General features: G+C 33.9%; 1 protein-coding gene across 1 annotated transcript in view; it reads right to left on the bottom strand.

The window, feature by feature from the left end:
* Positions 1-15,399, bottom strand: part of LOC122801232 (mucin-like protein) — a 468,953-nt gene that overhangs the window by 393,170 nt on the left and 60,384 nt on the right. Inside the window, exons 5-6 of the mRNA XM_044070784.1 lie at positions 13,611-13,733; positions 9,201-9,323 (exon numbers count right to left, since the gene is read on the bottom strand). Of these exons, the coding sequence (XP_043926719.1) occupies positions 9,201-9,323; positions 13,611-13,733 (246 nt within the window). The remainder of the gene's footprint in view (positions 1-9,200; positions 9,324-13,610; positions 13,734-15,399) is intronic.

Below are 15,399 nucleotides of genomic sequence, written 5' to 3'. Positions count from 1 at the left end.
ACAAGATGAATGGCTACAGGCCCATGCAATGTAACATCTGCATATTGGGTTACAGACAACATTGTCAAGGGTTCAGTTAGTGGAAGCAGCAAGTGAAGAATTCTCTGTATCAGCACCAATACAGCTGTTGAGGGTAAAGGTACTGACCCCAGCTACCAAGGCCATAATCTCCCAAGACTAACATTGCAACAACAGACACAGCATCACAATCAACCCTGAAGGGCAGACCTTCAAAAGCGTGATCAACAGAATGAAAAAAAATCAAATCCTGAAACAGAGGCATTCAACTCTGAATGGGCTACCCTGTTGAATCCAGTACTTATATAAGACCACCTTCAAGCTCAAACCCATGGACCTAACCCCCAACTTTGAGGTTGATGGCTGCATCAACACTTGCAAAAGTGATACTGAGATTACTTTTGAAGGCATGGTTGATATCAAAGTTAGTGATCTTAAAAGATCATGGCCCTCAAGTCAACAGCATAGATGACATGGACACATTTGCTAAAGCTGGCATTGGCATTTGTTGGCTTAATACTGAAATCTTCAAAACTGGTAATGGAACTGAGAGCATCCATGAAGAAAAATAGAAAGTTCTTCCAGAAAATCAAGCACTGAAAAGGCACCTCTATTCCCAATTACACTGGGAGTAGACAAAGCTGACATCCTTTCCTGGTCTTTAATAAAGCCCCCCACAAATCTGCTGTACTTAATTTCTGCTGGAGGAATGGGAATAGCTGGGAATCTTACTGGTTGTGTTCTTACTGGTAGTGATCTTACATCCATGATATGAGTGACCTTTTCTTCAGGAAAAAAGTCAGATTAGAATTCATGATAAGTTTAATATGAGACTTCTCAGAAACAGTTGCAACAGACATTGTTGTATGTACCTCAGCAGAATCACAAAACCATGTGACAAAATCCATTTTGGTGGGTTTTTTTTTTTTTTTTGGTTAGTGGTCTAGAGAGCTTTGTCTGCTTTTTAGCCTTATGCTTAATTTTTATTATTATGTTTGGAATCATCTGTCTTAGCAATCACTGGTTCCACCTTAGGAGTTATGTGAGTCAAATGTAAAGAGGACTTTGAAGTCAAAATCTCCATCAATGGGAAGCATGAGACATTTTTCGATTTTAATCAATTTCAGTTTATTTCCTCTGTCTTTCGAAGTATTTGGCATGAAACCTGCACAAATATTTCAAACTGAAAAAAAAAAAATTCTTCTTTACTAAACAATACAAGTACAAGGGGTACCACTCCTGAGGTGGCATCTTATGACCATACATTTATTTTCTAAATGCCTTACTATAAGAGCAAACCACAAAGCAAGAAAACCAGTCACCACATAACTACACTAGCATCTAAAAAACAAAATAAAAAAAAAATCAAGGCAAACATGTACCTTAGTGTCTAGTGAGAGTACAGGGGAAGATAAGTAACTGAACAAAAACAGAGAGAACTGACATTTGATGTTTACAATTTGATATTGGTATTCTGTTTGGAATAATGAAAATAACATAGCAAGCTTAATGCTAATAATTCATGAAATAATTTTATATGTGTAATTCTACAATGACCTGCACAAGTTTATGTCTTTTCATGACTTTTGAAACCAGAATTCAGCTACAGGACTGCATGGTTATGTAATTTCCAGAATTCAATTACAGGACTGCATGGTTATATGATTATTAGACTTACAAGGGGAATCAAATCGTTTAGACACATGTAAGATGAGCTTCCATATGTTTGCAGGCATCAGAAATTAGTAAAAGGCTGCTTTATGAATTTTTATGCTCAGTAACTCTAACAGAATTTTTAAAAGGAAAAGGTTTTACAGCTAGAGCTGATACAATATGAAGTTGCATTACTGTTAAGAATAAGCATTAATAATTACTAAACAGCATATGAAATTGATTTCTTTGTTCTAGGAAATGAATGAAAAAGTGAAATTTTGATCTTTGTTAATTGAACAGCCTCAGATGTGTATGAAATGAATATTATTTTTGAATTTATTTCAAAATGTCAACTGGAAGCAAAATTGAGACAATTCTTACTTTTTATAAAAGCATATTTATTGTGTATTGTACTTGCTGACTCAAGAAAGGAAAGTATGAATGTCTGTATTACATATTTGTACACAGAGTTTTTGTTAGGTATTCTAATTGTGATGCACAGAAAACTTAATATTAAGCTGTACAAAATAGATATCACTTGAAGTAATTTGTAAACTTAGGTGCAGCAGATACTGGCACTGACTATGCCTAAATACATTCTGCATAACATAGTGAAATGCTACATTTTAAAACCGTAGTCCTACATGGGGTAAGAAAAGTATATGATTGAATTTTGAGACAATATTTTCCTTTGATAAAGTAAAATCCCCCAAATGAAAATATTTTGTTTTCACTTGAGCTATTATGATTTTATAAGAAAGAAGATAAGATTTTTAAGTAAATCCATATTTTTCCTGGTATCATGAGAATGGATGTTCAATGTGAATTGGGAAGAAACGATAATTTAATTAATCAGAACCTTTATATGGCAATAAGCACAGCTGTATTTGTTTCACATGCTTTCACAATGAAGATAGATGAGGTAGAAAGAGCATGCATATCTCTAGAATCATGTGGAAGGTAACTACATACAGAGCTCAAAAAAAGCTTTCCAGATATCCAGATTAATATAGACAAAATGCTAAAAAGTTGCCATCATTCCGAAATCCAGAAAACGTTGAGTTTTATATCAGACAGTTGAGAAGGAACTGAGAATAACAAAGGCTCATAGCAAGAAGAAACCTGTTATTTTTTATTTCTTTGGATAAAGTTAAGATTTGAATGGCTAAACCACAACAAATTGTTATATTGCTAACACAATAAAGAGTTTGAGATATTTTTATGTTTGGAATAATGTTCACATGTACAATTTACATTATGTTAATCAAATGATTCTAACTTTGACTCTTAGCCATCCAGCAATTACTAATCTGACGGACAGAGAATTTTACATTTTATACAACATAATGAAATTCAAACAGTGGCATCTTATTTGAAATTTGATGTTTCAGGAAAGTTACAGATAATATGTTAATATGTTTATTTTACAGTTCACAAGGAACACGTTAACTTGGTTTTCACAAAGAATTTCAAAATTAGCGAAGACTGACAAACCAAAAGGCTGAATCCCAAATTACTGAAAACTCAAACTAGTGAAAACATTTTAAAGCAAGGGGCAAGTCCCCTACACCCCCTGCTAATTTTATATACCAACTCCAAGATCACACAAAAGTATTTTGAGTTTTCAGTATTTTGGGATTCAGTCTTTTGTTTTTTCAGTCTTCTGAAGTAGACCCATATATATATATATATATATATATATATATATATATATATATATATATATATATATATATATATATATATATATATATATATATATATGGAGCTGGATCTAGGACTATTGAACGATAGTTCAATAGTCCGAATCCACAATCACCGAACACACTTTAATGAAAGTGCCTTCATCGAAAAAGCGCTTTCGTTAAAGTGTGTTAAAAAAAAAAACATTACCTTTACGTTTTTGCAGGGGGACAAGCCCCCCTGCATCCCCCACAACCCCTGCTTTAATATTCTCACTCCAAGGTCGCACTACAGTGGGGAAAAGGGAATTTTCCCTTATTCCCCACTGTAGTTTTATCTCCGCAACAGGCATACTTACGCGAAAGTATGCCTGGCCGAATCTGTTTTGGTGATGTTGCCGTAAGGGGATCCGTACAGATCCCATATATATATATATATATATATATATATATATATATATACTTTATCTATCTATATATACTTATATCTATATCTATATCTATATATATATATATATATATATATATATATATATATATATATATATATACGCACACACACACACACACACACACACACACACACACACACACACACACACACACACACACATATACATATGGCTTTTCACTAACAGAGTTATGTTTTCTGAAATTACAAGGAGCTGTGATGGATTACATTTTATGAAGCAAATATACTTTCAGATTTTTGTACATAATTACAGTAATGTGTTATCTGTAATTTTTAATTTGTTTGAGAAGGAATATGGAAAACAATATTATTATTTAAGACAATGGCGGGTGTTGAAGGAAAATGCTTATACAGCCACTTAACAAAAAGTTATGTTGGATGAAATGAGGGAAAACTCGTAGAAGTGAAGTCATCTGGCCACAAAGTAAACAAAATCAAAATAGGAGTATAGCTATACACATTGACATACTTATCAGTCCATTGGTTTAGACATAGATTAAGCCTAGTTGCAATAAAATTTGCTGATTTTTTCATTAGATTACATTTGATTAAGAGTACACATCAACCACCTTTGATATGAATATGATGGAGACTGTTATAGAACTGTTAAGAGATACTTAGGAAGTAGTGACACTAATTATAAAATTGAATATAATGTATCAGAAGCAATTAGATGTGGCTTGGGTCATATCTTTGTCCTTCATTCAAAGGGATGGTTGTTGATGAAACATGAAATATTAATAATGTATGATCCAAATATTAAGTTTAAAGAATAGCAACACAGTTATTCTTCAAATATTAGTTTAAAAAGTAAAGTGGCATGTTTATTGTGACATACTAACCAAACAAGTTATAGGAGTAATGGAGAAAACATCTAGTAAATGTTATTTAAAGATACCAAATCAGGCTTGATTTGTTTCAAAGTTTGCATATATATATATATATATATATATATATATATATATATATATATATATGTGTGTGTGTGTGTGTGTGTATGTGTGTGAGAGTGTGTGTGTGTATGTGTTACTGTATTGGCCATGTTAGAATTATTTATTCCACAAGTAACAGTGACAGTGGTATCAGATGTTAATTTTCATGTATCACTTTTATGTGCTAGAGCTATGACTTTTAATACTTAGTAATTACACAGCAGAAGCATGGGGTTACTTATTAATGGACTATATACTTAACACAGAAAAGAAAAAGAAAGGGTTATTTGTGAAATATGATATTGTGAAGCACAGCAATTGAATATGAGTTATATAAAAATAGTTTTTTCTGACAATATTTTATTTTTAACACTCGAAATATAGTGTTACAGATTGTAACAGGATTTTAAAGATTTTGTTTCTGATTATAGAATTGTACTCTGAGCAGGTTGTTATGTAAAGCCAATGAAACCAAGATGAAGAAAATAATTGTTACGCAGAGAATTATGATTCACATATTCTGTAATATGATCATTTTTGTCAGACTGTCTATCTCATTTTATTATTACATATGCATGAAGAACAAGATTTTTAACAAAGCTATTTTCAAAAAAGTTGTCATTTAACAAAGTACATCATGGTATGTGAAAGAAATATGATCTCATACATTGCATATAGCATGTGAAATATTTGTAATAATATATCTGAGAAACAAGAGATAAGATTATTTAAGATGAATGTATTTTTGTATATTTTGCCAATGTTTTATTCATTACAATAAAAGAAGATAAGAACAGGGTTGTGTAACAACTGCCCATTATTTAAATGAGTAAATTTGTTTTAATAAATTACAAATTCCAGGGGGACTTGTAAAAACATGTTACATTTCTTACTATTTTTATGTGAAATGTAACATGTATCTCTCTCTTTGAAAATTATTTTATGCGTGTTTTTTCCTAATTGCAATTACAAGTCAGGCTGATCCAGGATGATTTTGTAATATGACGAAAACATCCAGGAGTAATTTTGATATTAAGGAACATCTCAACAATGCAGATGTTAGTAGAAGAATAATAAGTGTGTTAGCATATCCAAAATACAAAAGGCATAAAGGAAAACATTTTGTTGACTCATTTGAAAAAGATGAAATGCTATGATTTTATCTTATATGGTAACACAAGTTGAACATGAACACTCTTCCAATTATATGGTCTAGTATGATTAATCATCTTTATTTATTTATTTTTATTTATTTGACATTTGTTGACCAGGTTAGTCTGACTGGGTAAAAGCCCTTTTTCAGTGGAGGCCTAGGGAGAAAAGCTCCACAATTAGTATAAACAAATACTATACAAATTCAATCATATAACTAGTATAACAATTGAAGTGTACACACGAATGGTATAAATAGATCCTAAGTGGAAACATTTTTGCATCAGAAGTTATTTATAGGCATATACCTCAGCAATTTGAGTGATATAATAGCAGACACAAGAGTCTAACAGTAGAAACAAATCCAGGCTATAGTCATTTGTACATCAGAAGTTACGAACAAGCATATACCAGTACACTTTGGTTGATACATTAGCAAAATATAAGAGCCTAACAGTATCAGAAGTTGTAGAAAGACTCAAAATAATGGGAGAGTTCATACAGTGCTAGGAAAGAAGGAATTTGTGGCTAGGTGAGTAGAGACCAGAGAGTAGAAGATGTAGTAAGTCTAGTAGGAGGAGAGAGTTGAAACTTGGGGCAAATAGGTGGACATAAGAGGAAGAGGAGGAGGACAGAAGAGATTAAGGAACTAAGAGAAGTAGGAGCCTGTTACCATGACAGAGACAAGAATTGCATAGGAAGTCTTTGTGAGCAGCCTTGAAACTCTGAGAGTGAATAATATTTCTGATGTGTAGTAGAAGTTTATTCCAGGCTTGGGCAGGAGGGTCGCTAAACAGGTTTTGCCCAGTTTTGTTTTTAAGTCTGTAGATTATGAGGAGGTTTTATTCAGAGTCAGTTAATCTCTGAGTCATCTTTAATTTGAGGGAAATTGGCTTGGCTTAAAATGGCCCACAATGGTAGGCTGGGATTATTACATGGTCTAAAACACTGCATTCTTGCTTTTAGTTGACCTTGTGCCATATTGCCTCCTATCTATATGTGATAGCTAGTTAAAAGGTTTCTGTATGGAAGATTTATTTTGAGCAATAATCTGGTACTGTTTCTGAACCCTGCAGATTCTCTTCCTCAGTGATATCTCAGAAATACCTAATATGTGGGAGTGGTTGAAGGTGAAGGAGAAAGCCAATTACAAAGGAAATAATGTAGAGGTAAGCAGGAATGTGGTTAGGATAGGAGCATGAAGCAGTCTTGGATGATAAAAGGGTATGTGGAACTGTGCAGAACTGATGTGAATAATCTGGAAAAAGGCAATCTGTGAAGAGCAGGATCAAAAATGCAAGGAAAGACAAAATGCTTCAAAAGTCATGGGTAAAAGCCTGCAATATATAGTGTACAAAACATAACTACTTGCTTAAGACAGGAGTTGTAAAATGAAACAAATAAAAGATTACGCATTTGAAAGTTTTTAAGTTTCCTTTACATTGGGCACAACAGGTAAAGATGAATATACATGACATTTTTGCGAGATGAATATTTCAGAGGGAATGGAGCTTTAAAGTCTTACTGTAGGATCTTGCCTCTCTTATCAAAATCTGTTATGGAGTAATTTAACTGCAAATGCCTACCTGTTGAAAAATATGTCTATAAACTATAAAAGTGCATCAGCAACTAAACTATAATATGTTATTTTAATAGAACTACTTTCAGAAACCCAAAGTACAAAAAAATGTAATAGCTTTGCCAATTATATTTAGGACTGTGCAACAAGGAATACCTGTAGTTTCATAGCTGCACGTACTACACTGCATGCTGAAAAGTTGACACTAGTCAAACTTTGATAAGCTGTCTGCATGCCAGCATATAGCTAAATCATGAATGAATATTTCAGATGAGGTAGGTCCATGTTACCACTGTATGGAGGTCAATGTTACTACTCTAAGTTACTTGATCTAACACCAGTCCCAAATTTACTTTACTTGATCTAACACCAGTCCCAAATTTACTTTACTTGATCTAACACCAGTCCCAAATTTACTTTCACTGTTTTCTATACACATTATTTGTGATTCTCACCAAGGTTTCTACCAAAATAAATGTAGGTATTCAGTGTATTTTCTGTGTCTGTATTTATAGGTACACAGTGGTACCTGATTCTATTTTCTGTGCTTCTGTATTTTTGCCACAAAGAGGCAGATTATAGCTAAAACCTGTTTTTTTGAGGAACAGGTTGTTTAACCCAGTATTTTCATTAAAATACTAGTTAAGACTATTGCTATTAGTTTGATTTGGTGAGTTTCCTTTTATGACATCTGCAGTCTGTGTGCTGGTATAAAGAAATAAGAATTAGAGAATAGGGAATGTAGTTTTTTTAACTGCAGTTGCAATTCAACTACTGTGTTTTCTTCAACCAAATGCTGCATTTGAATAAGAATATTTTTTTTAGACAATGGTGTTTGCTCTTTCTCAGTGGTTGAACATTCTTAGGGGCTCATCCAACAAGAGTGGTGTTAGGGATTTTATTCCCCTGCAAGAATTTTTTTTTACATTAATAGTTGTTTTCCTTTATAGTATTTGGTTATATGTTTTTCGTTTTGATGTAGCAAGACATGGTACTTCGGCCATAACTCCTTTATTATAAATCTACTACTCACATCATCTGGCGTGCCTGGCTAAAAAGCGGAAAAAAAATCTGTGCAACAGAATGGTACACTGTACAGTGTCATTACATATTTCTATTAAATATTTATAAATGTTTTCTGTAGCTAGTGATATTATAAGGAGGTAACTACAACACACCTTTGTCATTGGCTCAGTATTTTGACTGTGATCATTCGCCATTAGGATTTTTATTAAAACATTTCACAAATGTGATATTTGTTCTTCCTATTAGCTTGAAAAAATTGAGAATAAGTTTTCAGTGAGTTTCATTTTGTTTTTGCTACTAGAAAAAATATTGGTCTTTCTGGACTAATGTGAGCATATAACATAACTGCACAGCACAAAACTACTGGAGTGCTGGCATTCACTGTTGTCTGAAGTAATATTGGCATAAATTAAAGTTTAGTCAGAAAACATGCATTTTTTTGTTTCATAAAGGAACCAAAATCTTTCTGGAAAATTATATATGCAATTCATTAATGCTGAATAGCATAATGACCAGCGACTACAGTACTGCAAATTACAACTTCAGCATATTTTAACCTAATCTAAAATTTCAGTATCTTACAACAGCTCTGCATAAAGGATCCATTAACACTGGAGTCATACTTGTATCATTTTAAAATGTAAAGGTATATTAATGAGAAATATAAGAAGTGCAGGCTGACTTACCACTGCAAGATGTTGTATCAGCTGGGTTCAAGGAGTAGCCAGTCAAGCAGCTGCAGTAGAAACCTCCGACTGTATTAATACACACCTGGCTACAGATGTTTTTGCCATCACATTCATTGATATCTTTCAGAAAAGAAATTGGAACAAAATAATGGTAAGAATTGATATATTTCCACACAAATGCACTGCATTTACTACATTCCCATCATTCTAGATGACTTCAAAGATTTGGTAGGATTTTTGTTATACAGGAGTATGCTTTTATCAATGAAAACAGACAAGAGCAGGAGTAATACAAGTTCATTTTCTTTAGTATTGTGTGAAATATATATCTTTCAAACTGAATATTCATTGTGTTAAAGAGTCAATCAAAAGAAAGAATTCTGCTCAAAATCCAAGTTAAAAAACAGAATTACTATGTAGACTAAACAAAACACATATTCCTGTGGGGGGAGGAGGGTTGTGCTTCCCCCTTCTCCTTCTACTCTTCTTCTACACACCTTTAAATACCTGCTGAGGCTGCTATATCAGTAATGCAGCTGGCATGTGCTATCAGCAGCATTTATGTTGTGATGGTCTTAATTTCTGTTCATACCACCTTCCAAGTCCCCCAAAACAGGGCCAAGATCATCTTCCCACCTCTATAGCCAGTCAGTGATGGCTGATTTTATTTGGTTGTGATTCTGATGACAGATAAATGCTCATTTATTCACTTGCCAGCATTTAGTCACACAAATGAAACTACAGTGAGTACATGTTAATCTAACAAATCTTCTAAGGTATGTAAGCCTGACATATAAACAAATGAGACTGACCAGCATGGTGAGGTAGACAGTTATTGTTTTCCCATCATCTATCTATCTATCTATCTATCTATCTATCTATCTATCTATCTATCTATCTATCTATCTATCTATCTATCTATCTATCTATCTATCTATCTTTCTATCTATCTATTGATCTCCTGATCTGGCAGTTGGCACAGAGGATTAATGAGCTATTTCCTGCAGTTCAGGGTTTGACTCCCTTAGCATTCATTGTCCGTATTATTGAGTAAATCACTTTATCAGACAGTGCTCCTGGGCAAAGTCTGTAAAAGGACGGTGGAGATCAGTGCTCCACCCCTATCATCAAATGAAAATAATAATAAACAATAAATACATCAAGCCTCTGACAAATTCAGTATCTATTTATCAGTTCTCAACAGTTAGTACATGGCTTTAGAATTAAGACAATCATTTATATGAGAGTGTGATTCATATAACATGCTTGCATGACCACTGAGTAACAATGCACTGATTTGTATCAATCTATTTTTCTTGTGTGGGATGTGCTTCTTGCATTTCCATGAGCTCACAAAAGGCTAGAAGTTCAGTGTGTAGCTTGCATTTGGATTTCTCCCTTTAACCATGTTTCCTATCATTTTACTGTGTCTAAGAGATTGAATTTGGTCGCAAAGCCAAAATTTTAGAATCATACAGCAACTATCAGAATCTTGACCCATCTCCAGAAGTGCAGTCCTAGTCCAAAATAAAATCTGATATGACTGCCGTTAGTATAAAAGCAGATTTAATCAACCAGGCATTAAGAAAAAATAGCAACTGAAAAAAATACAAATATAAGTGGTGCTAAATATGCTGTTAGAAATATTGAGTTCTAGCACATCTGTTTTTAAAATGTGTTCCTCTTGACATAAATGATATATGAGTGACAATTACAATGTCGGAATATTCTAATTAATACACTTTGCTTTTCCTTTTATTTACTGCTGTCTGTTTATTACATTCTCAGAATATTGAACTGCAATCCTGTTTCCCACAGAATCCATGTTGGGTATTAAAAAAGTCTGTGCTCTTAAGTAAGCAGACCTGGCAAAAGGTTGCAGTTTACATGAAAGCAGGAAATCTGATTCAATGACATGACTGCCTACAGTGAGAAAGACCTTATTATTAGCTAGTTTGCATATCTTCAGCTGTGTGTAATTACCACTAGTACACTCCCCCGGAGAAGAGGATTAAGTAGCCAAGTGATTCAAACCCCAGTACTTATTTAAAACACTGTCTCTTAGTTTGGAAACAACTGGAGAATGTGGCATATTGGCCATGTTAAATAACACCACTTGCCTTGTTAAGTTATGTAGCTGACTCTGAATCATTCGGCTGCAAAAATCCGCTTATCACAGGCATATCCAGGGTTTTGCCCACTGCTAATTAGCATAGACCATTCTCATAGAATCTCTCATTAGCAAGTAATGTACCTATACAGACTACCCACCATAGTGATTTTGCAACTTTGCAGATTCACTGCAATAGTTCTGTCACCCTTTCTGAATGCCTGCCCGTGTTTCTAATTTTTTTGCTCATGTGTAGTAAAACAACTTTCTTTAACATAATAAAGTAACAGTTGTAAAAAAAAATGTAAATATCGTATATTTTTTCAGTTTTTTCTGTGTATGGGAGTGTGCTAATTAAGCACCTATTCAGTAGAAATTATATTAAGCTCTGCAAACCATGTGGATATTGTTCCTGAGTTTTTATGTGGGGAGTGTGCTAATTAAGCACCTATTCAGTAGGAATTATAGTAAGCTCTGCAAACTGTTAAAATTGTTCCCGAGTTTTTATGTGGGGAGTGTACTAATTAAGCACCTACTCAGTAGGAATTATAGTAAGCTCTGCAAACCGTGGATATTGTTCCTGTGTTTTTATGTGGGGAGTGTGCTAATTAAGCACCTATTCAGTATGAATTATAGCAAGCTCTGCAAACTGTGGATATTGTTCCTGAGTTTTATTAGGGAGTGCACTAATTAAGAACCTATTCAGTAGGAATTATAGTAAGCTCTGCAAACTGTGGATATTGTTCCTGAGTTTTTATGTGGGAAGTACGCCAATTAAGCACATATTCAGTAGGAATTATAGTAAGCTCTGCAAACTGTGGATATTGTTCCTGAGTTTTTATGTGGGGAGTGTGCTAATTAAGCACCTATTCAGTAGGCATTATAGTAAGCTCAGCAAACCGTGGATATTATTCCTGAGTTTTGATGTAGGGAGTGTGCTAATTAAGCACCTATTCAGTAAGAATTATAGCAAGCTCTGCAAACCGTGGATATTGTTCCTGAGTTTTTATGTGGGGAGTGTGCTAATTAAGCACCTCTCAGTAGGAATTATAGTAAACTCTGCAAACCGTGGATATTGTTCCTGAGTTTTTATGTGGGAAGTACGCTAATTAAGCACCTATTCAGTAGGAATTATAGTAAGCTCTGCAAACCATGGATATTGTTCCTGAGTTTTTATGTAGGGAGTGTGCTAATTAAGCACCTATTTAGTAGGAATTATAGTAAGCTCTGCAAACCGTGGATATTGTTCCTGAGTTTTTATGTGAGAAGTATGCTAATTAAGCACATATTCAGTAGGAATTATAGTAGGCTCTGCAAACTGTGGATATTGTTCCTGAGTTTTTATGTGGGTAAGCACTTATTCAGAAGAAATTATAGTAAGCTATGCAAACCGTGGATATTGTTCCTGAGTTGTTATGTGGGGAGTGCGCTAATTAAGCACCTATTCAGTAGGAATTATAGTAAGCTCTGCAAACCGTGGAGACTGTTCCTGAGTTTTTATGTGGGGAGTGCACTAATTTAAAACTTACGTATTTCACTTCTACTTGCTTAACGTGAAAGTATAAACAAACGTGTTTATAATACGTGAGACTTTTGGCATTATGACTGCTTCTTAGGAGGCACAAAAAACTGGGGTGCAAAACAGGAATTTACTGACGGTTTCTTTGTGAGAATCATCTGGAAAATAACATAACAATTGGAACAGTAAGATCATCCATTGTTATGTTGTCATACAGAAAGCCCACTGCTGTATTATTCATTTAAAGAATTAGTAGCAAAGAAATACAATACAATAGATAATTTCTAATATGATATAAAAGAAGACAGACTGGATCATGAGTTAATCTTTTGCTGACTTGTTGTCTATGTTTTTTTAAAGGCTGTTGACATGGGCAATTAAGACGCTAGACTTAATGGTAAATTATCTCTAGTGCAAAGTATATTGAAGTCTACCACATTCTTTTTGTCCTGAATTGTACCCTTCAAACATGACTTTCTGTTATTAGCAGTGGTACAAAAAAAGAACATCTGAACTGTTCTAAATTTTATAATTACCCATATTCCTTGCAAATGCATCACCTGATTATCCTGGGTCCACAATAACACAGATAACTGAAGGCATGCACTGTATTAGATACCACCACACTGCCTCATGCCGTTTATAAAAGTTGAATCTTGAATGCTTACAGTAATTTGCCGTTCAAGTTACTTGTTTACAGTAGCAACAAGAAGTTAAATGGCTTTGCCTTTATCCATTTTGGTGGATCATGGTCAGCAAAAACTTAATTTTTACTCACCTATACAATTTTTCTCTTCCGCATCAACTGTATAGCCTTTGTCACATTGACATTTTGTCTGCTTGTTCATCAAATCGGTATAGCAAATCCCATTTGTACAGCTTTTTGGACATGGTATAACAGCTTGAAAATAACAACAGCAAATATAAATATATATACATAAACATTTACATTATTCAGAAATCTGTGATTTATACAAATTATTTTTTCTGTGAAACAGTAGGTTTACAGGGATGATAAAGTCATAGAAAGTAAACGTGTTGCGATGCTTATGTTATAATTTACACATATTCTATATTTACAGTATTTTACCCTACATATCTGATTTTGTTACATTAAAATTGTCTGTTTTGACAGAGAGCAGGTTTTGTAAGAATGTTATGCCTCCAGGACTGTATTTAAACCTTCACTATTATTTATAATAATAATGTTAAAGTGAAACTACTGCATAACACTACTGCCAGTTTCCTTTATTTGTGATAGTAAAACAGCCATCAGCTGATATTTCAAACATTAGACACATTCTTGCAGTTTTTTTGCAGTAAATTGATAGCGCCCCTCATCCACCATTCCTGACATCAAGCTTGTATTTGAGTCACAGAACATGCCTCTGCATCTCATGAATACACTGCTGCAGATGCTCTGTAGCATGCAAAAGCGGTTTCCTTTTATAGTCACTAGGTTAACTGACAGTTTGGTTTACAGGGTTAAGACTGCAATCTGATAATGAACTTCTTCCTGTGGTACTTACTTCATATACTTCGATTTCCACATGCAAAGTGTGAGACTCTGAGGAAGTCACTTAACCAGATAGTGGGTTTCCCAAAAAAGGAACACTTGTACACGGAGCTTAGCCTGTTAAGAAATAACTGTCTTTATCCTATTAGGTATACAACAAATGAGCCTAGTCTATAACAGGTAAGGCAACATGTCCATTAAGCTTAACCAGTTAATCAATAACTGTCTTTACCCTATTAGGTATACAACAAAGTTGCCTATTCTATAACATGTAAAGCCCCTCTTCATCCTCATTGTATATGAAATACATTTCAGTGTCTTCTTTGTCACAACCTGTTTGTACTACTGTTGTTTTAGTGCTATTTTATTTCATACAATGAAATCATTGTCTCTTTTTTAGCTTAGAAACTTACTGACTACATTTCTCATGGTCACATTTCTGACATTAACACCTTTGTTCTGCTGACTGCTGTGTTAGTCAGTTTAAATAATATTGCAGTATCGTGCCTCCTTAATATTGCATTGTTGTTCAGTTTTTCTTTGCTGACTGTAGTGTTATTAAGTTTAAAATAATTCTGTACTATTGACCCTTGTTTGTATGCTACTGTTGTTCAGTACTGGCAGCATCTAAGATAATACTGCAGCGTTGCCTGTTACTGATGCTAGGTATATAACAGATTAATTTACTGTCTCACTCATTGGTAATGCTTCTTGATGACTGGTGCTTTTACATTTCTGCTTGCTACTGATTACTGTATTGTTACAGCACTTAAATATACTACAGGACTGCACTGAAAACTACTGGGTTACATTTGTGATGTACTTTTATTGCTTAGCTAACTGTTATGCTGCACTTTTATAGTTACCGTAATTGAAACTACTCTTTTATATTACCTGTAGCTATTACTTTTACTACACCTGGATCTACTGAGTTAAATTATCCACTGATCATTTGGTTGACAGAAACCACATTAGCCTACTGGATAAAATTATTTGGTTAAATTTACCATTGTTGCTAATTTCCTTTTTGATCCTATGTATGTCTGTCACA

This window comes from Protopterus annectens, chromosome 4.part1, assembly GCF_019279795.1.
Source record: "Protopterus annectens isolate FY-2018-M chromosome 4.part1, PAN1.0, whole genome shotgun sequence".
Classification (NCBI taxonomy): Eukaryota; Metazoa; Chordata; order Ceratodontiformes; family Protopteridae; genus Protopterus; species Protopterus annectens.
Note: the sequence above shows the minus strand (reverse complement) of the source record. Positions and strands in the feature narration are given on the sequence as shown.